This window comes from Falco cherrug, chromosome 5, assembly GCF_023634085.1.
Source record: "Falco cherrug isolate bFalChe1 chromosome 5, bFalChe1.pri, whole genome shotgun sequence".
Lineage (NCBI taxonomy): Eukaryota > Metazoa > Chordata > Aves > Falconiformes > Falconidae > Falco > Falco cherrug.
Genome location: NC_073701.1, coordinates 30521992 through 30533177, shown reverse-complemented (window position 1 = coordinate 30533177; position 11186 = coordinate 30521992). Strand labels below are relative to the sequence as shown.

General features: G+C 55.6%; 1 protein-coding gene across 1 annotated transcript; it reads right to left on the bottom strand.

Annotated features, from left to right (window-relative positions):
• Positions 1–2071: 2071 nt before the first annotated feature.
• Positions 2072–3623, bottom strand: ASCL1 (achaete-scute family bHLH transcription factor 1). The gene is given in 4 exon segments (XM_055712864.1): positions 2072–2086; positions 2326–2398; positions 2400–2639; positions 2641–3623. Coding segments are annotated over 3 exon segments (657 nt in total). The 5' UTR covers positions 3007–3623; the 3' UTR covers positions 2072–2086; positions 2326–2347.
• Between the last annotated feature and the right edge of the window lie 7563 nt (positions 3624–11186).

The following is an 11186-nucleotide window of genomic DNA, read 5'->3' as shown; positions in this document are numbered from 1 at the left end:
ATTTGTAGCGGAGCGGGCTAGATTTTTTTAACTCCCTACGATGCACTGGCTCTCCCCCGTCTTTGTTGGTTTTTTTGGTTTTTTTTTTTTTTGTAAGATGCATTTTGCGCTTTGCTTTCCGCTTGGCTTGGTGCACGCAAACTGAATTTGCAAGCGATGTAGGAGCCAGGCGAAAAGGAGAAGGCGAATTCTGGTCACGTCCTTGCTAACTAACAACAAGCAGGCTAGCCAAAAAAAAAAAAAAAAAAAAGCGGGGGGGGACGTCCAATTTCTTTTTGAGTCTTGGTAATTGGGTACTTTTACAGGCAGATCACGCTATTTGGGTAGAATAACAAGCTTAGAAAGACCAGTGTCGCTAAGCTGCCACACATTTCTGCTACTTTATTTATTTATTTAATTGTATCTCACTTCGCCTCCCGCTTCCCGTCTTCCCCCGCCGGTTGTATTTCCCCGGCCGCTCGCCCCGCAGAGGCAGCGCTGCGTGCCCGGGAGCGGCGGCGCCTTCCCCTGTGTTTTCCTGCCCCGTCGGGTCACAGCCGCCGAGGCCAGGGTCACACCGCCGAAAGGCGGGATGGAGCGCCCTCTCTTTTTGGGACTTGGGCTTTTGGGGGGAATTCTTTAATGTGCAGTGATTTCAGGAAGGACAATGCAATCATTAATCATCCCCTGCCTTTTGATTTGGATACACATTTGCAACACAGAAGGGCAAGAAAACAATGGTGATACCGCTAAATCTTTGCATATTTATATAGAGATAGATAAAGATATATATGTTACATCCATCAGATACAAACACTTCATATGCATCTTAGCTTCGGCATAACATCATTTAACATTTTATCCTTACATTCATCGTTGTCAATGGCAGACAGAAAAAAAAATTGCATGCAGTAGGCAGCCGATCATTTCAATTTAAAAAAGTTTTATTACGAAACTAGTTTGTATAAAACAGGGTTTATACAGGACCTTTGTAAGTTTGTAATAAAACAGTAAGAAAAGGCAATGGCACAGGGGTTTTTTTTTTGTTTGCTTGCTTGTGTTTTTTGTGGGGTTGGTTTTTTTTCTTTTTTTTTTTCTCCAAAAGGCAGCATATAAAAACAAATGGCTACCATTTTGCGTTTGGACAATAGCTGCATAAACTTTGTTCACTTTGAACATTGTTTAATAACATTATTAATACATTAACAAAGTTTCTATAAAGTAAGACACGTTGGTGCTAAAGTACATCTGGAGGAAATCCAAGTCCTTTACAAAACCACATACAAAAATGGCAGTTGTAAGGTAACGTCGACTACAAGTCTAAACATGAAGAGGTAATAAGCATTACATATTAAAAAAAGTGTCAAGATATACACATTTTAAACCATTTGTACAAAACCTCTATAAATCTCTCTCTCTTATGTACAAAAATAGCTTAATATATCCCCAAATTGGTTTAGGGTAGATACAAATAGATTTTCTTATAATAAAAAAATTCACAAAAAAGATTGGAAGCATTCTATGATGGAAACGGGAGGACAAACTCGGAGCAAGGGGAGGGCGATGCGCGGGGAGCGGGGGAGACGGGGCTCCGGGGTCTTCTTTGAGTACAGCGTAGCTGAATTTCAACACCTCCACACACACCGGGGAACCGACTTTGTCCACAGAGCGACGGCCGCCAGTCTCTGAAGGGCCGCGGCGGCGGCGGGGTGCGGAGGGGGGATGCCTGCCTGCCGGGCCCGAGGAAGGGCTCCTCCGCAGGCCGAGGAGCGCAGCGCCCGCCCTCCCCCGCGGCCCCGGGGCGGAGGCGGCCCGGCCGGGGCCCCCTCGGCTCCCCCGCGGCCACCCGCTCCGCCGGGGCGCAGTCCTGGGCGGCCGCGGCGCAGTGCAAGGGCCGGCCGGGCTCCGGGGCTGGGGGCGGCCGCCCCGACCGCCCCCGCGGCCGCGCAGCGCTGTGCCCGCCCGCCGGGAGACGTGCCCGCACCGCCCTCCGACGGCGGCGGAGAGGGAAACGCAACAGGTTCTTTTTCTGAGTGGATTTGTGTCTGTCTTTCTGTCTGTGATATATTTGTGTTTTGCTTTGTTTTTTTTCCCTTTTGCAACTGTCCTGTAACAATAAAAGAGAGAGCAGATCAGAGCCGCGCCGGGAGCAGCGCCGCGCCCGGCTGCCGGAGCCGCTCGTAAGTACCGCGGGACGCGCGGCCCCCGGCTGCGGGGACACCCCGGCTGCGGGGACACCCCGGCTGCGGGGACACCCCGGCTGCGGTCCCCCCGCGCGGCTGCACCCCCACGCCGCCCCGTGTCCGTCCGCCCCCCCGCCCCGGCCCTCCGCGGGCGCGTACCCACCTGCCGCGCGGGCCGCCAGCGTTCAGAACCAGCTGGTGAAGTCGAGCAGCTCCTGCTCCTCGGGGCTGAGCGGGGTCGTAGGAGCCCTCGTCGGAGGAGTAGGAGGAGACGGGGGAGCCCGCCATGGAGTTCATGTCGTGGGAGTAGCTGGGCGAGATGGTGGGCGAGAGGACGCCGGCCTGGAAGGCGGCGCTGACGGCGTCGTGCTCGTCGAGCAGCTGCTGCAGGGCGCGGATGTACTCGACGGCGGAGCGGAGCGTCTCCACTTTGCTCATCTTCTTGTTGGCGGCCCCGTTGGGGACGTGCTCCCGCAGGGGTGGCGAAGCCCAGGTTCACCAGCTTCACCCGGTTGCGCTCCCGCTCGTTGCGCCGCGCCACGGCCGCCGGCTGCTGCTGCGGCAGGCTGTACCCGAAGCCGCTGAAGTTGAGCCGCCGCTTGCAGCGCATCAGCTCCGGCGAGGCCGAGCGCTGCCGCTTGGCGGCCCGCGGCGCCGAGGGCTTCCCGCCCGGCGAGGGGTGCCCGCCCGCCGGGCTCAGCTGCGGCGGCGGCGCCCCGGGGCGGCGGCCCCGGCGGGGGCGGCGGCGGCGGCGGCCACCCGCGGCGGCGAAGAAGCACGCCGGCTGCAGGAAGGGCGGCTGCCCGGCGCCGCTGGCCATCCTGGCGGGGCTGCCGCTGGCCATGGGCGCGGGGGCGTCCTGCGAGGCGGGGGCGCCCGAGCGGCGGCCGGTGCCCGTCCCCCCACCACCCGAAACAAAACTGGAAAGGAGGTAAAAAAATTATTTTGCCGCGCTCGCTTGAGAGAGAGGGAGAGAGAGAGAGCGCGAGAGGCGGCGGGCAGGGAGGAGCGGCAGCGGCGACCAGCGGGAGCGGGCGGCGGAGCGGGCGGGCGGCCGGGGATGGCGGGCGGCGCTGCCCGCCCCCCTCCCTCTCGCCCTCCGTGCGGCGGCCGCGGGGAGGCTCGTGGCGCTCGCGTGTGCGCAGGCTGCTTTGCAAAGCCCCTTTTGCAAAAAAGTGGCTGGGGATTGTGTCTCTTATAAGGGGCGGACGGGGCTCGCCCCCCCCGTCTCCTACAGACACACACACGCACACACACACACGCACGCACTCTCTCCCCCCGCGCTCCCACACGCACACACACACTCTGCACCTTGCGCCGTCCACGCTCCCGGGCTTTGCCGGCCGCGGGGTCGCGCAGCGCCGCCGCCTTTTCAGCGGCGGGGGGTGGCGGGGGAGGGGGGGCGCGGGCGCGCACACAGCCGCCCCCCGCGCCCCCCGCACGCACACACGCACACGCACACACCCCCGCACCCCCCCCGCCGGCCCCGGCGCACACGCGCTGACCGCCGCGCGGCTCCGCCTCCCCCCGCCCCCCCTCCGCCGGCCCCCCGCGCCCCCGCCCCCGGCCCGCCGCCCCCACCCCTCGCGGGTTTGTTGTTGCAAGTGCGTGCGCCCGGCGCGTGCCGCGCTCCCGGCCCTGAGCAAACACCCGCGCCGGGGCGCCGCGCGGGGCGGGGCGGCGGCGGCGGGCGCGGCCCGACGGGGCTGGAGGCGGCGCGCGTGGGCCGCCGCGGGGAGGGGGCTGGGGGGGTGGGGTGTCGCGGCTCGGTGTGGGGTGCGGGCGGAAGGGAGAGGGGGTGGCCCTGCCCGGGGAAGGGGGTTCCCGGGCGCCGCTTGCTGCCGTGTCCTCCTGCTCCCCGCGGAGGTGGGGGTGCGCGTCGGGAAGCCGTTGCGGCGGGCGGGGGACGGGGGACGGGAGGCTGCCGGCGGAGCCGGGGTGCGGGCGGATGCGGGCAGCCCCGGGAGGTGCGGGGCTTCCTTTGCTCCGGCTGCCGCCGGGGCGCTCGCGGGGCCGGGGGGCGGCCTTGGCGTCACCTGCCGGGATTCAGAGGGGATAGCCGCGGCGCGGCAGGTGCCGGCGCGGGGCCGGGGCCACCAGGCCGGTGCGTGCCCACGGGGGAAGCGCCCTTTGCCAGCGCCGGGGTGCGGGTGTGCATGTGCGCTGGCAGCCGGGAAGGGAAACTTCGTCGTGTGCGGCACGGCGACGGGGCCATTTCGTCCTCGTCCCCTGGGAAGCACTGGGATGCCCGTACAGCGTCCTCTGCTCACCGCGTGCTGCGAGCCCGAGTTCCCTGCGTGTCCGCGACCCGCCGCCCGGGGCCCGCTTCCCCGGGCCCGCTCCCCCCCAGCGGCCGGAGCCGCGCGTGCCGGCCCCGCGGGCGGCCTGACGGCGCTGTTAGCGCGGGACTGCGCGGGGAGCCGGCGCGGGTGCTCGGGGGAGCGCTGCTCGGAGCAGCAGCGTGCGGAGCCTCGGCAGAGGTCACTTGTGGCACCCCTTTGACATGCGGAGTGCCAGGGGACGAGCCTGTCTGGAGGGAAAGGCTGAATCTCTCTTGGCTGCTTCCAAAGTGGCAGGTCAGAGCATTGCGGTACGGCCACCGACACCGGCGGGGGAGCAGGTCTGTTTTAGAGGACAACGTAAAGCCTGGGTGTGCTAAGCAGAGCAAGCAGGTGTGGGGCCAGCTCTTCCTCCGCTGCCAGAGCCCATTCCCCAGGTCATGCAGCCTGCTTGCTGGTCCCCAGGGAACTCACTGAGCCCCTGCTGCCTCCCATGCTACCCCTGCAAAGCAGAAGCAGGGCACCGATGCGGGGGAAGTGATCGCTGCTGCCAGGTGAATCCTCACTTGTGGCTCAGGGCCAAATGTGGAAAAAGCAGTGCTGAGGTGCTGAGAGCTTCAGGCTGGTGTGGCTTGGTGGTCACACCGACCCTTGGAGCTGCAGGGCATGGGCAGCCTGGGAGACATGGCCAGGCTCAGCACTGGGGCGTGCTGGTGGTCCTGCTCTTGGCAATGAGCAGCAGTGGGGACCCTGGCATGGCCTTCTCACCCTGCCCCCCCTACATTTCACATAGCCATGTAGCTGTGCAAGCTTTAACACATTTTTCTGCCTTCAGCTCTGTCTGATCTCCACTTCTCTCTACACTTTTCCACTCTGAAAACTCATGTGTGTGTGCTCTCTAACTCCCTAAAAAAGAAGCAGAGCCGCAGTATGACAGTCTTGCCGTGGGCAACATTATGGCTCTAGGAAGTCCCTGGCAATCAGCATTCATCCTTGGTGCTCGCACAAGCACTAAAGCATGGGAAGAGGGGACCTGCACCGTTCCTGTTCAGGTTTCAGGGGAAGTGAGTGCAAAAACAGGCCCTGCTTTGCTGCTGGCCTCAATTACTGCAGCCTGGAGCTGTAGAGATCACTTCTCATCTGCCACTGGATCCCTGACCCTGGCTGGACACATGAGTTTGAACAGTGATAAGCAGCATCGTCATATGGCAGAGCCTTAATGTGCACCTGCTAACTAGTCTTTTAGCAATTTTTAACATGGCAGCTTTTAATGCACATGATGAAAAAGGTGAAGCAGTTCTGTCTGGTCTAACCTCTGTCACATTTATTTCAGGTCCCTCTTCAGTGGTCACTGAGTTTTCTTTCTGATTTTTAGCCTATTGTCTCATCACATGTGAAACATACTAAATGATTGCCTTGTCTCTTGGGCAGGACAGCCAGACCCAAGCAGGATAAAACATTTGTGCTTATTTTCTGTATAGGGAGCTCTCCCTCTTCAGTTCCAAGTCTTCTGAATGGTTTATTCAACATCCCTTTTCTGATGTCAGAATTCTCTGCACTGAAAATAGTTGTTGCATCATCAGCTCCATGTTGTGACATTGCTGGGGTGACAGAACAGTAACGAACCAGCCCTGTGATTCGCATCCTGGTGCTTTGGGAAGCAGCAACAGTAATACCAAAATAATTGCAGTCCTGTAAACTATATATGTATTTAAACAGAGTAATTCTTCTGGAGCAGCACACTACCAGAACTGATGTGGAAATTCCTTCCCTTTTTCTGCAAAATGGCAAAATGAGGCTGGAGTTTCTGGGTTCTTCCTTTTCCAGTCTCAGAGGGCTTTTAAAAAGGCAAAAGACGTGAGGCCCAGAGGTCACCAAGTGTAACTTGCATGTAATTTTGCCTCCGTGGCTCTGTCCCGGCTTGGCTTCCCTGGCTCCGGCACCCGGGGGGGGGGGGTGGTGGTTGGGGGGTGAGGAGGGAGGGCAGAGCCCAGCACCTCCCTTGCCATCCACTGCTGCTGGGGAACAAACTCACCCCTTGCATTCTCCGAGGTAATGCCAATCTTGCCAGTTCCCCTGTCTGCTCGCTGCTCAGGGTAAGGGGCCTGGGGCTGCCAGATTTATAGATAATAAATACTGTTTCAAGGTCCCCTGCCTCCACCCACTTGTATGCACAGCCCTGCACCTGCACTTCGAAATTCTTAATTCTAACATAATGATAAATAGCCCTTGCCCTTTTCATTGGGTTTTTTTCTTTTTTCTCCCCCCCCCCCCACCCCCCCCCCTTTTTTTTTTTAAATCTTGAACTGTCATTATTTTATAGTGGCTTTTTTGTGTGCCTAAATTGTAGCCACACTCATGAGGTCTTTTGAAGTCCTTGCCTTTTTTTTTTTTTTTTTTCAAAAAAAACCCAACTTTGGTATGCCTTCCCCCCCCCAGCCCCACCCCTTTTCTTTTTTTAAAGGCCATTTACGTTATGATTAAATGCTGTCTTGGAAAAGCAGAACGAAAGTCGTTAATCTATATAGATCTTCAAAGAATCGATACATTCGGGACTTCTGTAGGATTTGTTACACTCCATTTTGTTACAGTAGGCAGCTCGTCTGGATTTGGGCACATGTGTTTCTCTCCCTCCCCTCGCCCTCCCCCTCCCTTTTCCAGCTTCCCCCCCCCAAGAGTGAAAATAAAGTAAAAGGTCTTTCATGGTAAACAAAACCAGCTTATTCTCCACATAGAACACATGAATAGCTGGAAAAAAAACTTACAATAAATGGTGCATTTTTTTCTCTGCTGGGTATAGCATTCAAGATCAGTCCAGTATTCAAGAAGCAGTCCATTTTTTGCTCAGCAAGAGAGTTTAGAAAAGAAGCGTGGGGTCTATTCAAGGATCTTTTCCCCCTTCACAATTGCTGGGCTTTATGAAACCTATCTTCCATGCCTTGTCAGAGTATTTCTGGGGACCAATTAGTGCTTTGTTGCAAGGCTTCTTTGCTGAATCTTTGAGCAGCAAGAAAAAGCTCTCTTGAGTCTCCCCTTATTTTGACTATTTCAGTCATTACTCAGTGTAATAATTAATATGACAACTGGACGCTGAAGTTTGTATAGAAACACCTCGGCTGCAGGAGAGAGCGTGCAGTGGGTGGTAACAAGCTACAGATCAGACCGAGAAGCCACACACACAAGGAAGGAAAATAAAAAAAAAAAAGGGGGGGCGATGGGGGGGGGAGAGAGAGGATAATGAATGAAAAGAAAGAGAGAAAGAATAAAGATAAATAAATAGTTGGCGCAACCTGAAGAAACATAATACAGACTCGGAAGAGAAAAAAAAGAAAAAAGGCAAGGGGGGGTGGGGCTGGGGGGGCGACAGGCGACCTCAGAGAGGTAAACTTATTTTGAAACAGTTTCTTTGTGAACATAATTTTCCAAACTTTGCTACTTTCAGAAAGCGATTTTCCCCTGATGGCTGTTCCTTCGGGTAAGTAATTTTCAAGGAGCATCTGCCTACACTTTGGCGTACTTGATAAACTTTAACATCTCTTCCTAAGCGTCCCTTTACAGAAAGAAAGACTTTGAGCGTTTAAACCGTGTTCGTGAATAATTGTTGCCCGTCCCGCCCAGGGTGGCGGGAGGCTAGTTCCCGGGACAGCGAGTGGGACGAGTTCTGCTACCGTTGTGCCGTCCCCGAAGAGGAATAAAGCCTGTGCCCCAATGAAGAATTAAAAATGACGTTTGACCAGCGACACTGCTGAATTCTTCTCGAACGGCGTCTTGGGATGAACACTCATCACTTTGCAGACATTTCGTGGGCTGCCAATTAGGGCATAATAAATAATTAGAGGGTTTAAGCATATTAGATACAGCTCATGCTAATGAGCTACATCAGGCCTTGTGCTAACCTAAAGTGACAGTTTGCATATAGGGCTGCAAAAAAGGGGTGGGGGGAGGGGGGAAGAGAAAAAAAGCAGCAGCCGCGGCAGTCGCCCCCCGGCCCAGCCCCGGCCCGCTCGCCCCTCCGCTGCCCCGGGCCCCGCCGGGCGCTGCCGCCCACCGGCACCGGCGTGCGCGGCGCCCCCGGCCCTGCGCGCCCGCGGAGCGGGGCCCTTCGCCCGCCGGCCCCGCCGGGTGGGCCCCATTGTGCGGCCACGCGTCCCGCGTCCGTCACAGCCCCGGGGGATAAATCACACCGGGCTGCCCCCCGCCACTTTTCGGAGAGCTGCATTTCGGAGGCTTGGGGGATGGTGTTTTCCCGGCGCCTCCGAAGCCGCAGTCCTCTGGCAGGAGGGGTGGGCGAGGGGCTTGGGTGATACCTGCCCGCAGCCTGGGAGGCGGACCCCCCCCGGGGCAGGCGGCGGGGGCAGCCGGGTGTTCCCCCTGCCCAGCTCCTGGCTTCGGCGGGCGCTGCCGTGAGGACACAGTGCCACCTCCCGGGCACGCCGCGCTGCGGAGGGCAGGAGGCGGGGGAAACCCTCTGGGGACGGGATGGGGGGTGCCTGCAGCACCCGGAGACCTCTGGTAAATCCATACACAATAGGGATAAGGGGGACCCCCCTATGCCGTACGCATCCACACCCCTACACCCCGAGCTACTCATGAATCCTCATCTGAGAAATTTTCGGGAGCTCCTGGTTTTACTAGGAATGCTCCCTCGGTTGCTTACTGCTCTCTCAAATCCACCGGGACACCCCGAACCAGCAGGGAAGGGAGGGAGCTGCAGGCCAAGGGGAGTCACAGTGTCCTTGCACGGGAAGGGGCATCCCTGCCCAAACCAGAAGCTGCAGCTCTGCAAATACTGGCTGAAGGCAGGGGCAGGAAAGAGCAGCCTGAAATGCAGCCAAAGTCCGTGGCCCTTTGAACTTGCATCACGCCGGCCAGGGGAACCTGCCAACTTTCAGTGCAAAGAGCCTTCTTAGCTGTGGCTGAGCAGCACAGCCAGGAATGGATCCGTGGTGCATGCGTGTGTGTTTCTGAGGGCGAAAAGGCGTTTTTAGATGGAGGCAACATGGGACATTAGTGCATACCAGCATATGGTTGAAAGCAGTGGGGCTGCGCAGTCCTGCAACCAGAGCTCAGAGCAGGACTAGTAGACCCAAAGTTCAGGTGCTCACTCAGGGGCTGGGGAACAACTCACATGGGGCAACTTGAAACCCGAGTAGGAAATTCCAGTTATCAATGTCACTGCAGAGGGACAAACCCGTGCCTGGTATGCTGAACTAGTACTTTGAAGAGGACTGGGAAGCTCCGGCAGTTTTGACTCTGAAATGGTCCAAGGTAACCAGTACTGATGCAATTGTGTGTTCATATTGTAATGGCACTGGACAGACACACACACATAGACACAAACAGCTTTGCTCTAGTACAAGAGAATTTGGGAATTCCACTTGGCAAGGAGGAGCTTTACTTCCCCCAGCCAGTGCTACCAGGCAACTTCTGACAGCCCTAGCTGATGAAACAGCGAACAGCTGGCAATACACTGGTGATATTATTACATTATGTAGCAAATAAGAGTAAGAGAGAAAGTTGCAATATTAATGAGAAAGGGGCAGGAGGAGGTAGATAATTACGAGGATTTGGCATGAGCAACATTTTGCATACCCAATACTTCACTTTGCCTTGCCATTACTGTCAGGATAGAGTGAACAGAGGGTGTAACGCATAAGGAAAGGGATGGAAGAAAGGAAAAAAAATGCTAATGCTTGTAAAAGCCAGAGAAGGAAAAGAGATAGATCAAAGGTTAAAGAAAAGAAAAGGAAAAAAGAAAGAGGAAGGCACAAACAAATGACAGAAAAAATACTTTTTGATGCCACTGTTATTTTGGCCAGCTGTAGCATATATTTAAATTATCTAAAATCTAGTTGAAAAATATACCAGGTAGAGAGGCATGGTGTATGGGGAAAGTAAATAAGACCAGTAGCTGTGGAGGCTTTATTGTCACTGTCTTGTCCTGCACAGAACTATAATCAGTGATGTCACCAACATTATCTCCCTGGTTGTTTTTGCAATGTGGCCTTTAATGTCCCTATCATGGATAGGACTGTGCCTGGTGCTGCACAAACATAGAGCACAAAATACTGCCTACAGTAGTGAACTTATTGGCTGAGCCATTCAAAGCCACTAGTTTTTATTCTGCTATTACTAAGCTTAATTTCCTTTTCCGCTACTGCTCCATGTCTCCTTGCCATAGTGTCAGCAGGGCCCAGTGTGTTATGTGTGCATTGCATTTGGCTGCCTACCTTGACCTGCCAGCTTGTACTACCAGCTTGCCAATCACTTCAGAAAATAACTTTCTACCCTTGTGTGCAGCCACTGGATGCACAAATAAGCAACTCTTCCAAAAAAGTTCTGTATTTGTGCCCAAAGCACCGAGTTACTTCAGATGCACAGTATACAGTTGATAATTTCAGTGAGCCTGGACTCCACAGTCACGGGTTGAACATGGGTTCAGGCTGAGATCCCTGAAAGTGGTTCCAACTCAGTCTCCCTACTATAAGTCTGATCAGATTTAGCAGCAATTGGATTTCATGTGTACCAGTAATTCATAGTAAGTCTTTGTTAATATCTACCAATCTGAGTTTGCACTGGTGCAGGCAGTAGAGCTTCCCTCAAGGCTAAAATAACTATAAAGAAATGTTTTCTCTATTTCACAGAATTTATCATAATCACAAAAATTTAGCAAGATTACTTGCCTTGATGTAGTTTATCGCAGTAGACTTCATCTTTCCACATAGCAAGATAGATACTTGACCTT